Here is a 14,939-nt window from a genome sequence, read left to right as displayed (position 1 = left end):
AAAGGAGGTCGGGAAATGAAATCAAAGATAATTACTTACATGCAGAAAATTGAATGCACAGGCCTCTTAATAAATCCTCCAACAGGCGAGAAGGCTTCAACCTCCCCTCCTTCTCCTCCAGTCCCCCACTCCATAATCATGTCATTTATTAAGAGTTCTGTTCTCCAAAGCTGCCCCCTCGCTTTATGAAAATTTGATCATGTCATGCAGAAAAGGAATCCAAGGCTATTTATTTGGGAGTCGATTATTTTGAAGCAGACCCTTTCAAAGGAAATTATGCCTGGCAAGTGGGCAGTGTTTGGAAAGCAAAATTAATCAGGTGCTCATGTACACAGGCCTGCAGTGTCAGTATCCTTGTGATTCTGCATGATTAAACAAGCCCACAAAAGCACATGCATACTTCTACATATGTGTGTAACACAGAGATGTTAATATATGTTTGCCAATGGGCAACTCTCTCTCTCTCTCTCTCTCTCTCTCTCTCTCACTCACTCCCCCCCTCCCCAGCGTGCACTTACTAGAGGACCAATCCAACAGGAGGTTCTCCTGTGAAGGCTCCCTTACATTGCAAGAGAGGTTTGTGCAGGAGAACTTTCTGTTGGATTGTGCCCCAGGCATGAACATGGAAATGGACTGCCTTCAAGTTGACGACCCAATGAATAGGATTTTCATGGTAAGCGGTATTCAGAGGGGGTTTGCCATTGCCTTCCTCTGAGGCTGAGTGGCAGTGACTGGCCCAAAGTCACCCAGTGAGCTTCATGGCTGTGTGGAGATTCGAACCCTGGTCTCCCAGGTCATAGCCCAACACCTTAACCACTGCACCAAACTGGCTCTCACTCCAGGCATATGTATGATCAAAAATGAATTTAAAGATATGCATGACCTGATAGAAGCCTGAGCGTAAGACGATCAGCCTTGGAACCTCTTTTCTTTGCCAAGCATTGGACAAATAATAGAGTGCATCTGAGCATGTGCAGAGGGCCTTTTTGTCATTACTAAAATCAACTTCTACACATCAGAGATTAGTGGCAAAAGCTTTCAAGGGTGGAAGACATGGCTTTCCATACAGGTAAAAATCCCAACATCTTCCCTTTTTGAAACACTAAGAATGCACTTCTGCAAGCCCTAAAATAAGTGAGAGTTTTGCATTTGAATCCACTGCTGGGGATTGTAACCAAGCTGCAGGAAGTGAAATTCAGTGGAAATCAGTGGGACATAGGCCTAGCTGAATGTAGTGGTAGAGTCTTGAGGTAATCCAGTGGGGTTTTATTGGTTCAGGCTGCAGTTGGGAGGGCCATTTATGATTAATTGCCCCCAAATAAATTCCCTACAGAAAGAAAATAAACACATCAGGGACAGAGGTTCTACCCCATTCCATCCTCTGCTATGCTAGTTCTCTACCTACAGGGATATTATTACACAGGCAAGTATTTATCAAAATGTACAAGAATCTCACATACTCTGAAATGGGACAGTCCATTCTACCAAGAACTACCATTTCATTCCACTGCATTGTGCAAAGGTGTTAATTCCACCTTAATTTGGAGATATTTGCATGTAAAATATATACACCCAAAGATATATACTGTACCAATGTGTGCACCTATAAGATATACGGTGCATATTGGTTGCATGCACATTTAATAACTGATCCCTGTGGTGACTATTTAGTATGTGACACTTGTAATATTCACAGGGCTGTTGTGAGGATTAAGGAATGCAAAGCACTTCTTCTGCACTGAGAAGAGATGTAGAAATGCAACATTTTAAAGGAAACATTTGGAAAGTGGTGTAACAAGTCTCACATTTACTCAGGAGGGGAACATATTTGGTTTCAGTGGAAGTTGGGATAAATTCACATGCCTGTCATTCAGTGATTGCAACATGGTGCATGATGTTGGAAGTGGGGCAAGAGCAACTCCTGTTTTGTTCTTTTGTTTGTGCTCCAGAAGGAAGATAGAGCTAGGATCCTCCAGATGGATAGGCTTGTTTACCTTTACCTGTGATGCTCTGACTGAATTCCTTCTGTCGCTAGACTGTGAAGTCTTTAAGGAAGCTTACCTGCCCCTCCTCCTTCCACCCTTTCCACTCCTTTGTCCTCCGACTGTCCGGGAGAGAGGAGACATCCCTTTGTCTCTGCTCTCTCCAAGCATGGGGCTAACTCCTACACCTGGGTGTTATGCCTCCAACTTAGCTAGTTAGTTAGAACTAGGTATGCCTTTTGTATCTACTATGTATTTCTATAAATAAAGTAGCTTTTCTTATTTTACTAAGTCTCAAGTCTCAGTGATGCTGATGCAGGGTAAAAGCCTGCTTTCTTCAGCAAATGCATGCACATGCTGCACACTTGCATTTCAACATCTGCTGTTAATCTGCTGCTGTTGTGTTGCTTTAAATGAAATTAAGCACACAAATTACACACAGCGCAACAAGGGTTATGGGCCCAGCAAACTAAGTTGAATGCAAGTTGTAGCTGAAGCTAAAAGTGTTTGTGTGTAATTTACAAGGGAGACTTTAAGTTAGAAAGAAAAGCAGAACAGAGATAGAAAAGATGGCTGAAGTATCTTTGCTCGAGAGACGCATTCCAAGGCTGGAAAAAGATAACTTCGAACTATGGGATTTAAAGCCCTCCTGGAAGGAGAAGAGTTGGAAGAAATCCTGACTGAGAGAGAACCCTTGGCTGAGGATGCGAATGCAACAGCTTCATGGAGACGTAAGCACACAAAAGTAAAGTCTCTGCTTATTTCTGCTCTATCAGATGAAGCATTAAATATCTGTACAGGATGCAACAGTGTAAAGGAGATTTATGAAAAGCTGCAGGGAGTCTGCAAGAAAACAAAGAGCCACATCATGTTTCTGTACAAAGAGTTATTTTCTCTGAAAGAAACTAATGAAAGAGGCAGTCTGGATAAATATATAGAGCGATTTTTAGAACTTCTTGCTAAACTTCAGAGATGTGGCAGAGTATTAGATGAAGAATTACAGAAAGGATTGATTTTAAGCTCTCTTAATCAGGATCATAAATTAATTTCCTGCGTACTGGAAAGTTCTGATCAAAGTCTAAGTCAGCTTGTATCGTATTTAAAGGACCAAGACTTCGGAAAAGGCAGGAAATGGAGGCTGTGCCTGAGCAAGCAAACTTTACTGTGGGGAGAAGCGAAGAAACAAAAGGTAGCCACATGAGTCACCACCCAAATCCACAAAAGGGCAGAGACAAATACAGCAACAGGGGTTTCATATGCAAAACTCCAAAGCCTGACTTCAAACAGAGGCTGGCTGAGGTGAGGGAAGCCCCCAGGTAAACAGTCTTTAAACAAAGACAAAGGACCAGAGAATTTTAGCTACTATGTGCCTTATCAGGGGAACAGTGATTGTAAAAACAAGTTTTTAATTGACTAGGGATCCACCTCACATATTATAATCAATAGGAACCTGTTTAAAAGTTTTGAAAATAACAGGCAAAAGATAATGACAGGAATAGGGACAGTGGAATTATTATGCAAAGTGGCACATGAGGAAAGAAAGATAGAACTGAAAAACTGTCTATATGTTCCAGATTTTAAAGACAATTTAATCAGTGTTACCAGAATATTAAAATTTGGAGGCAAATTTCATATGTGGAGAATTTTGCCATGTTCAAAATAAAGGAGTAATAAGTTGCACTGCAAAAGTGAAAAATTGACTTTTTATTATTGAATGCTTAGAAATCATGCATGCAAATATGGTCAAGGAAACCCACAATTTTGGATGCTTGCATACCTGGCATAGAAGAATAGGACATGCCAGCTTTGCCAGTTACTGTTCTTGAAAAAGAGAATTTAGCAAGAGGCATTAAAATAAAACAGTGCAATTGTACACAGACTTGTGTGCTGTATTAAAACTAAAAGTGTGAACCCAAAATTTCCTAAGAAAAGTGAGAGGAAGACCAAAAAGCCTCTAGAGTTAATTCACACTGATCTTTGTGGGCCGATGAGAGTGCCCTCCCAAGGTGGAATTTTTTACATGCTGACTTTTATAGATGACTCCTCCAGATATACGACAATGTATTTAATAAAGGAGAAAAGTCAAGTACTTCAAAAACTGAAGGACTATGTTAGGATTGTGTCCAACAAATGTGGCAGAAAGCCACAGATCATAAGATCTGACAATGCAAGGGAATATGTGTCTGGGGCTATGCAAGACTTTCTCCGTGAGGAAGGCATAGAGCACCAGACTACAGTGGTGTCCAACCCAGAGCAAATTGGGGTTGCAGGACACATGAACTGGACTCTTGGACAAATGATTAATTCCTTGTTGGATGATGCACAGTTACCAAAGAGGTACTGGGGAGAAGCTGCAGTTACTGCCACTTACCTGCAGAACCGACTTCCTGCATCTGCAACCAAGAAAACACAATTTGAACTGTGGCATGATAGGATACCAAGTATGTCTCACTTCGTGTATTTGGGTGTAAGGCCTTTGTGCACATCCCAAAGGAAAAGAGATCAAAACTTGACAACACTGCCAGGGAAGTAATATTCATTGGATATTTTCCAATGCAAAAGGGATACAGAGTAATCGATCCCAAAACTGGCAAAGTTGAAGAATGCAGAGCTGTCCATTTTGATGAAAGAAAGTGCGCACACCGACCAGAAGGGGCGCCACACCAAACAGATGACAGCGAAATGGAAGAAGCTGAGTTATTCTTCCACCACAGAAGGTATAACAATATACTTGGAGAGGAAGATGAGTCTGAGCCAGAAGAGGCAACAGAGCCAGAAGGGGCAGCCGCAGTGCCATCACCCAGACACTCTGAGCGCACCAACAGAGGTGTACCACCAGAGAGACTAGCTTACCTCGTAAGAGATTAACTTCCAGAACCAGAGACCTGGAAAGAGATTGATGCCTTACCCAAAGCTGAAGCTGAGAGGTAGAGGCAGGCAACCAAGGAAGAGCTGGAATTTCTACACCAAAGTAAAACTTGGACACTGACCAAGCTTTCTCAAGGAAGGAAAGCTGCAGGCTACAAGAGGAAATTCAAGAAAAAGACAAATGCTAAAGAAAAGCCTGTATATGAGTACTGTTACCAAGCCAGATGTGGTGGTAGTGGTGGGATACCTGTGCTGAAAAAACAGCTCACCAACCAAAAGGGAGTGGGAAGGAAGCAAGGATGCAACAGACTCTTGGAGTCAGAAGGGGTGAGTTCACGCACCAAGTACATAGATGTGAAGCACCCACCTACCACAGAGGACTACTCAAGATGGAGTATTGTCCAACAGAAGACATGACTGCAGATGCTCTCACGAAGGCGTTGGGCAAAGTCAGACATTGCAAGCTGCGAGACAAGATGAATCTCGTGGACTGAACCAAACACTCATTGAGAAGGGGTGTTGGAAGTGGGGCAAGAGAAACTCCTGTTTTGTTCTTTTGTTTGTGCTCCAGAAGGAAGATAGAGCTAAGATCCTCCAGATGGATAGGCTTGTTTACCTTTACCTGTGATGCTCTGACTGATTTCCTTCTGTCGCTAGACTGTGAAGTCTTTAGGGAAGCTTACCTGCCCCTCCTCCTTCCACCCTTTCCACTCCTTTGTCCTCTGACTGTCCGGGAGAGAGGAGACATCCCTTTGACTCTGCTCTCTCCAAGCATGGGGCTAACTCCTACACCTGGGTGTTATGCCTCCAACTTAGCTAGTTAATTAGAACTAGGTATGCCTTTTGTATCTACTATGTATTTCTATAAATAAAGTAGCTTTTCTTATTTTACTGAGTCTCAAGTCTCAGTGATGCTGATGCAGGGTAAAAGCCTGCTTTCTTAGGCAAACGCACGCACACACTGGCACACTCGCGTTTCAACATCTGCTCTTACTCTGCTGCTGTTGTGTTGCTTTAAACGAAATTAAGCACACAAATTACACACAGCGCAACCCATGAGATACTCTTCACAGACCAGATACTGGGAAGTCATATCGTTTCAAAAAACATATTTCCTAATGGAGTGAATGAGTTTTCCCATTCAGGTGTGAGTCATGGAGTAATGTGTTAGCAACTGATGTGCATGCATGTGAGAAACCATGAAAATTCCAATGAACTATGAATTAAAAAATGGGCTGGATCCCATTAGTTGCACTTTCAATGCAATCTTAACCTTGTCTGCTCAGAAGTAAGTCCTATTGAATTCGGTGGGGCTTACTCCCAGGTAAGTGGGCTTGCAGTCTTAGTTCCCATTGAAATCAATAGGACAAGGTGCTGATGTCTTACCTAAGTCCCATTGATTTAAATGGGAAATAGTGCACTTACTTAGAACTCTGGCATACTTGTTTACTTGCCACATCTACATCAAGTTTCTCCTCCAAGCTCAGGTTCTTTAGCAGGGCCCTTTGCACAGGGTCACCAATCCCTTGCCTTTCACCTCTCACAGCCAGTAACATCACTCATTTGCTTTGGAATAATTCTGTTTATCTCTGGCAACTTGTGTAAAGCATATCAGTTTCAGAATGGATGATCCCTTCCTATCCCCTTAAATGTTTCTTCTCTTTTTCCCCACAGATAGATATGGTTAAAGTTTAATCTTCAGTCCCAGTACAATACATGCAAGATATATCCAGGAATAAAAGAAGCAGTGAAGTTGCAAGCTATATAAAAATCAAAACAGTCTAGCTTTTTAGCAGGCCCAAATTCTGAGTCGCACATGTCAATTGGCTGCAGCTTTAATTCAGGCATTAATCCAGGTCTGTGCATTTTATGCAATTACAGCACTTCAGTTCATACGAATTGTACACCCAAATTGTATATTATGTGATGCACATATTTCACTAGAGGAGCTGATGCGTAACTTTGCATGGAAAACTGGTTATGATGGGCTTATCCTAGAAAATAAACCTTTTTCACTCAGAAAGGAGCCTAGCTGACTTCATAAGAACATAAGAGCCCTGCTGGATCAGACCAAAAGCCTATCTAGTCCAGGATTCCTTGATGCCTGTAGGAAGCCCACAAGCAGGTCAAATGAATTTATTCCCAAATAAGATCTATTTCCTAAAGTTGCTTAGAAGTAAGTTTCACTGAAGTCACACTTCTTTCTATGTAAATCTCCTTAGGATTTTAACATAAATGTTCTAAGCATGTTATTCAAATCATGTGGCTGCTTTGTCCCATGTATAACCTGCTATATTTCATATATGCCATTTTGCCTGGAGATGGTATAAGAGTAGCCTTTAATGCTGCAACAAATTAGTTATTCTCTTAGTGAGCATCCATGCTAAACCAATGGGATATAAAATGGAGTACAGCACACTTCTTGGGCTTTGATGAAAACTCATTTTGTCGGGGTAAAAAAAATCCGAGACATAATAAACCGGGGACTTTTAAATTAATGAACATAAGAACATAAGAAGAGCCTGCTGGATCAGGCCAGTGGCCCATCTAGTCCAGCATCCTGTTCTCACAGTGGCCAACCAGGTGATGAGTCAACAACATCCAGACTTTGAATAAGGACTTCTTTACACATGCAGCAAACTGAGATAGGAATAAGATGGCAGAATCTTGTGGTGGTCCAATGGACTGCACCAGAATGCAAGCCAGGGGTTACATTTTTTTAATTCTCCCTTAGGTATAGAACAACAAGAAACCTTCTTGGAAGACAGAAGGGAGGCTAGAATCTTTCTCCTTTAAGTTTCTGGAGAGGGTTAAATGAAGCAGATACTGGAAGTATTCCAAAATGGCACTCCCACCTGTAACCCGAAGTGGTACACCCTACCCCAGCCTTTCCCAACTTTGGAGTCCCCAGATGTTGTTGGACTACAACTCCCATCAGCTCCAGCCACCATGGCCAATGGTCAGGGATGATGGGAACTGTAGGTCAGCAGCATCTGGGGACTCGGAAGCTGGGAAAGGCTGCTTCTGCTCTGCCACCTCATTCTGCTGCACATGTTGATTAGCCCTTAGTTCAACAGATGGCATCCATGCAACCTGATTTCATCTGGCATAAAAGATTAGTGCTTTCAGCCACAGCTTGTTGATTACCATCACTGGAGACAAAAACTGTAGTAGTGGGGAACTGGCTGAGTTTAAAGTGGCTGGCTTTAATATCTAGCTGACCCTCAAAGCCATTACCTCCTTTGAGAGACTGGACACCCCATGGATTTATCTGGTACATGGATGCATGCCATATATGGATGATAGAGGTAAAACAAGTCTTTGCCCTTCTGCCTTCCTACACATCTCAGAAACCCACTTATCATACAATCACTAGCTTAGTCTCTTGCTCCTAGTGTTGCTTGCCATCCTCACCTCCATTCCTTGCCTTTGTCATCAGGCTACTGTTCACATCTAGATCAGGTTTCTCCTCCAGGCTCAGGTTCTTTAGCAGGTCTTTATATGCCAGCCTTGGACCTTTCCCTAAATTCCCTGTCTCAGCAGTGGCACATGGTAACCCATTTGGGCAGGGAGACTGCCATTATTTATTTATTTGTTGTTCCTGGTACAACTGCAATTGGCTGATGCAGAGCACAGCTGCGTGCTCTTCTTTCAATGGGAGTTGAGCAGGGGAACCTCTCTCTGCTTTGTGCCCATAAATATCTCATAAGGAGAGCCTGCTGGATCAGGCAAATTGCCCATCTAGATCAACGTCTTGTTCTCACAGTGGCCAACCAGCTGTCAAAGGGAAGCCCCAAAGCAGGGCCCGATCCCTTTTCAGCTCCCCCCCCCCTCTTCTTCCAGATAGGAAGGTTTGAACACTTGGCTCCTTCCCCTTCCATCTGATGAAATCGTGCCCCTGAGTGCACGGGTGACGTGTGTCTGTGAGGCTCGTATGTACATTGGGGGGTTGGGGGTTGGGAGGGATATTCCAAAAGCAGATACCTGCGCTTGGGGAGCTGTTTTTCTGCTTGGAGTTTTGTCTCGACTCTTTCATCCAGGGGAAAATCTGTTTGGTGAGAGCGGCGTTACTAGAGCCCAGGCTGGATTTGCTGGGGACGCTTTTGACCCCCCCAGGCTGGCTATGGTTATTGCTGCTGCTGCTGCTGCTGCTGTTGCTACTGCTGCTGCTGTTGGCGGTGATAGTATTTGGGGGTGGCGAGACAGGCGGGGCTGGGTGGTGCTCCTGACGCAGACTGGGGCGCATACAGCTCCCGTTCAGGTCTTTCGTTTTGGCCAGGGGGGCGGCGTTGCCAAGAGACTGGAGGGTGCAGGCGGGCTTCTGGTAGTCGTTCTCCACATGAGCAGCAGGCTGGAAAGCCTGAGGCGGAGGGCCCTCGTACCCGAAACCATTGGCTCCCTGATAGGAGTAGCCCCCGAAGAGCGTGGAGGTGTCGTAATAGGTTGTTTTCTGCATCGCTGGGGCTCCCCGAGATTCTCGCTCGCTGCTACCAGGCTCTTGTTGACCCCCTCATGGAAGGACATTGGCACCCCCGAGGTCACGTGGTGTGGAGGCCTTCCCCGGTGTCTTTTGGAAGCTGACCTGAAAGGTTAGAAAGGCACACACAATAATACGGAACGGCCTATGAATCCATCTTGGTCATTGAAAAGCCTCGTGACATGAATAGCTGGCTATTGCCGAGGGTGGGGAGTGGAGAGCAGATGCTGCTGCGGCCGCCGCGGCCGCCAACAGATTTCTGCCTGGCGCTCCTGGGCGCCACTGCTCTCTCCACTGGAGCAGCCTCGTCCAATATTTCAAGAAAGAAAGAAAGAAAGAAAGAAAGAAAGAAAGAAAGAAAGAAAGAAAGAAAGAAAGAACTCCTTCTGCCCTGGTGTTTTACAAAATCAGTTCCTCAGTAGTATTGCCCTCTTGATTTTTCCTAAATATAGTTTAAGAACCATTCTCTATACGTTGCTCGTATAGATGTAGAGAGACAGAGATATCTTCCAACAGGAAAAGGGTGATTTCTTTTTTAGGCCATTCAGCCTAATCCTCCCGGGTTTGTGTGTGGGTGGCAAAAATACACAGGTGCCTACATGCGTACATAACATTATCAATATCTACCCGCACACATTCATGCAAGCACAGGACCATCCATTTCCCCCCTCCTATACCCATAAGAAAGGAAATAAAGCAATGGAATCCTTGGCGTTCCACGTGACTCTCAATCCCGTCATCTCCCATTAGTGGATTCAATCAGTAAGAAAACCCAGTTTGGGAGTAAAAGTTCCATTGAAAGCCGCGAAACTGACTCCCAGTTTAAACAAAATGTAATTCTGAGATATGAAGTCATTGGGTAGATCTATTCTGAATATATATTTTGTACCGGTGACAGCATTTCCATATCTGCCTCTCCCCACATGCACACATGCATTGTATGCATGCAATTATCAAGTTCTTTAAACTTGAATTCATTTTAAAGTTTGATATTCTCTTAATTTGATCCTCCCCCATTTCCAGAACTGAGAAGCCCCAGAAAAATAATGTAAAGTGTATAAATATAAATATAATACTATTTTATCAGGGTTATCTTAAAATTTGGTTTAAAAAACATTTAAATTTGGACATAAAAAACAGAATTCAGTTTCTGAAATGTTGCCAAAAGGTTCACTTACAGCACAATGGTATGCATGCTTACTCAGAAGTCAGTCTCAATGTGTTCAAGGGAGCTTACTCCCAGGAAAGTGCGCATGTAGGACTCCAGCTACGGCTTCTAGTGGAGAGAGTGATGGCCGGGGACATAGTCAGATTTGGAGGCATGTACTGAATTCTTTGATGTTAGCTCTTTTGATGCTGTTTTTCGTGTTGTTTTTGCAACTCTGGTTACAGTTTGGAAACAGACAATGGAAACCACTCTTCCCTGCAGTCATTAAAATCCTGGCTCAGCCGCAGCTCAAGGTGTTAGTCTAGCCTCTTCCCTAAAGCATAGCTTCTCTCTATTGCTTCTCATCTTTTCTTTGAACAAAATAAAACATAACACTATTTTGTCACTGAGCCATTTGGTTCTCTTGGTTTTCTTCCCCTTCAACTTTTATGTTTGGTTTCTCATCCCTTTCCTTGGGGTGGGGAAATTCCTCCCTCCAAAGAAAGAAAAAGGAAAGGAAAAAAGGGGGGAAGACCCCTTTTTCTCCTCTAAGGACGCATTTTCTCCACGTTGGAAGAGTGCAAGAAGGTTAGAATTATGTAATGGGCCAGCAAATGAATCAGCTGAGGAAATATATATATATATCCTGTTTTACTGTTTTCTGTATTTCAAATGTCTCTTTCCAGTGAGCTACATTCTATTCTACTGCCCCTTCAGAATCAAAAATAATACTGTAATCCAATAATGGCCAGTTCTGAACATAGGAACACACATACACATAGCAACCTTTCCCTCCTGACCTCCCTGCATGTATACAATTCAAAACACAAATATAATTCAGACTTCATAACCACCCACATGCCCCTCCTCCTCCTCCTCCTCCTCTGTTTATGCCTGTATAAATTCTGTAGTTTGCACAACAGCTCTAAAATTCTGTTGTGGCCCTAAGTATATTCAATGGCTTAGCTGTAAAAACTGGCTGTTAAAATACTTGCTAGGTGTTAACTGGAAAGAATTGATAGAGTTGCTGGCTTATTTCAGCTGTTTCCTAGAGGACACAAATAGTCTAGTACTCTCATAGCAATGAATTGATTAAAAATAAAGAAGAAATGCAATAATCATTAATTTGATAATGAAAGACTGGGTTCATTGAAATTGGCTAAGGAGTTCAGCCATAATTATAATTTTACTAGGCCTCACTGGTTTGTTTTGAATTTTCTGGAACCTCTGGAAGGCCTATGAAATGTAGGACAAATGATTTTATTTCATTTGTTTTTAAAAGGAAAATTAAACAGTACATTAAAATTTAATTCCCATTCTGCCCTTCTCAAAAATGAATCCAAGGAGGTCTTCTACGTTCAGTAGCCAAGATTTTGGTCCCCTTTTGTATCTCATCTTTCAACATGTCCCAAATGTCGGTCATTTATCTTAGTCGGAGATGGGTGGAATTGTAAATGATTTACTCCAAGGAATTGTTATTGTAGTGGTTGGGGTATGTATTTCAAAAAGCACCCCGAAATCTCCACTGGAATAATAAATAGGAAATGAGTGAGTGCATTGGAAATTAGTCCTCAAAATTGTAACCCCAGAAGTTCTTGCTTGCTTGCTTGGAAGTTTCATTTTTATTCTGAAAGAAGAATCCAGCCTTTAAATAAACGCCTCTCTTCTAGGGAACTTTTGCAAGAGATCTTTTTTAAAAATAAAAATAAAAATAAAAATAAAGATAGAATCCAAGAATCAAGACGCTTAAATGGCTGGTGACAAGATCGATGGGAAAGCCCGGGTAAGGGTGGAGAAAGATAATATTAGAAGCTCTTTCACTCCCTTTAACCTCCATGTTGGAAAAAGAATCCTAAAATTCGCAGTCATACTCTTGAGTATGGGAGAAAATTAAAGAGCCTTTTTCCTAAAGGTGTATTTCCCCTTGCTGGGCCAAATGTGGTGGTGGTAATAATAATAATAATAATAATAATAATAATAATAATAATAATAATAATAAAGAGTTCTGGACAGCACTCCATTTCAAAGCAAATTGTTCACTACATTCAGGGCTTTCCCTTTGATTAAAAAAATCCACGTCAAAGAGAGAGAGAGCGTTCTAGAGGAAAAAGGGGGAGGAAAATAGAGGGGTGAGAAATGCAAAAAGAGGGGGAAAGGGGGTAGAACGAAGGGGAGGGAAGGAGGGGGAAGAAGAAGAAGAAGAAGAGGGGGGAGAGAGAGAGAGAGAGTCTCTGCGTGGAAGGAAGCTTAAAGCTTGTGAACTCTTCATGAACCGCGATGCGAGTCATACAGCTATAAATCATGGAGACACGGTCTCCGCCATTCACAAACTGATAGCCTATTTCGGTCCACCTTACCTTAGCCTCTGACGAGAGCAGCGCGGCGAGCAGACATAATATATTTTCGCAGCCAGCAAGCAACGCAATCAATAAGCGAGGAGAGCTCCCCCCGTTCCTCTCGTGGCTTTTTTTTTAAATGTTCAAGGAATATCTAGAGAGAGAAATCCGGTCATAACGCCAAGAGGAGGGGGGACATCTCTATAGGAGCTTACGGTGAGGGATGCTGGGGTTCTCTCTCTCTCTCTCTCTCAATCCGTTTGGGGAGGAGTGGGGGGAAGGTGAGAAGAGGTAGAAACCACAAGATGCTAGACAGCCTTCCAAAGATGTTTAGGGAAGCCTTTGATTCTGGCTGCCCTATAGTCTTGGTACGCCCTGTTCACGGTTAACAATGGCCTCTGGCTTAACAGCAGAAGGCAGGAGAGAGGGGGAGAGAGAGAGAGGGAGAGGGGGGGAGAGAGAGAGAGAGAAACAGAGTATAGAGAAGGAAAAACAGAAAGAATAGCTGGCATAAAATCCTCAGCTAGGCAATGCATAGCAGACTGAGGTTTAAATGAAATAATAATAATATTAATAATATTAAAAACAAAAACCACCGGGCGATTTAAACAGGAACGCACGGCGGTATGGGAGTGAGGGGAATCGGGAGACAGATAAGTAGATATTTCGTTCCTGGGGGCTGTGGCGTGTGTGTTACGAAGGGTTTTTTTAAAAAAAAATATATTCCAAGCTTGGGCAAACGCCAAGGTTGCTTCCTGATGGCGTCAGGAGTGGAAAGGAAATATGCAAATCGAGACGTGGTGGACAGAGGCCTAGCAGGATAGCAAAAGCTGGATTGATTCACGTGCTTCGCAATTAGGTGTCAAGTTGTGCTAATAAATCTTTGGAACAGAGGCAGATTTCTCTCTCTCTCAGCTCCCGTGATTTCCTTCAGCAGAGCAACAGAGGACATCCCTCAGCCTTCCACTACATGTATTAAATAAATAAATAACCCACTCAAGCCAAAATGAATGGCATAACCCTCCCATATGACTTAAGGATGACAAGAGTATCGGGGTGGGACGCATCATTTAAAAAGCAAACAACAACTATTGATAACAAACATAATGTTTGTAAACATTTTGGCTGACATGAAAGCAAAGGAAAGTCAAAGTTTTAGAAAGTTTACATACTGAACTTGGGTTAGTGTGATTGGTTCTCTGTTTGCTCATGTTGTGTGTGCATTTGGGGCTGCATCCAAGTAAGTCATACCCAGAGCAGATCCAATGAAAGCAATGGAGTTCGATTAGCTAAGTTAATTGATTTCAGCGGGTCTGCTCTGAGTATGACTTAGTTGGATATAACGCATAAGCATTCACACAGAGAAAGAAAGAAAGAAAGAAAGAAAGAAAGAAAGAAAGAAAGAAAGAAAGAAAGAAAGACTGATTTACACTTCTGGCATTTCCTCAAGTTATGTTGAACATGTGGGAAGCAATGTTCCATTCAGATTATTGAGCTTTACTTGCAAGCACCGTGATTGGAAAAAGAACGTGGGAAACCATCTGACATAGGAAAAGTAAAGGTTTTTAACAGATAGATAGATAGATAGATAGATAGATAGATAGATAGATAGATAGATAGATAGATAGATAGATAGATAGATAGATAGATAGATAGATAACGTCTCTTTAAGTCACTCATGATTTATGACCCTCTTCCCAGCTCACAATACAAGGAGCTTTGCTTGCAAAGACAAAATGTTTTCGCTAGCTTTTGCTGCTGACACGAAAGGAAGCTGCTGCTACTAACTGAGAGTGGGAGGAAGAAGCTGAGGTGTCTGCACATTTTTGGGTGTGTGCGTGTGAGTCAGGGGGAGAGGGCGAGAAAGAGAACTATTGTTATCTCCTCCCTTTTTGCCACTTCTACCTTGGGATGGGGGGTTAATTGCTGAATCGAGGGGAAACTGGCATTCAGAAAGGGAGGGAATTCTGGCTCATTCCTTTCTTGGGAGGTTATCCTAATACTTCCCATCTCTGAGGATGGTTCTGAGTGGGAAAACCTTTTCAAGCTCCTTCAGTAAACCCAACTTCGCCTCTTACACCTCACAAAATGTAAGTGACTTTCTCCACCTGGATAACATTACCTTTTCC

The 14,939-nt window shown here is 42.8% G+C and overlaps 1 protein-coding gene across 9 annotated transcripts in view; it reads right to left on the bottom strand.

The window, feature by feature from the left end:
* Nucleotides 1–14,939, bottom strand: part of HOXB3 (homeobox B3) — a 69,763-nt gene that overhangs the window by 4,601 nt on the left and 50,223 nt on the right. For 6 of the 9 annotated variants that reach the window (XM_061589113.1, XM_061589120.1, XM_061589114.1 and 3 more), the window contains one exon: nt 8,835–9,432. In XM_061589113.1, the coding sequence (XP_061445097.1) occupies nt 8,835–9,306 (472 nt within the window). In that variant the 5' untranslated portion in view covers nt 9,307–9,432. Of the gene's footprint in view, nt 1–8,834; nt 9,433–10,505; nt 12,758–12,831; nt 14,368–14,939 lie in introns of those variants that run through there. The other 3 variants (XM_061589119.1, XM_061589121.1, XM_061589122.1) reach the window with 3 other exon arrangements.

The sequence above is a fragment of the Rhineura floridana genome, chromosome 11, assembly GCF_030035675.1.
Source record: "Rhineura floridana isolate rRhiFlo1 chromosome 11, rRhiFlo1.hap2, whole genome shotgun sequence".
Lineage (NCBI taxonomy): Eukaryota > Metazoa > Chordata > Lepidosauria > Squamata > Rhineuridae > Rhineura > Rhineura floridana.
This window is presented reverse-complemented; position numbering and strand designations above follow the sequence as displayed.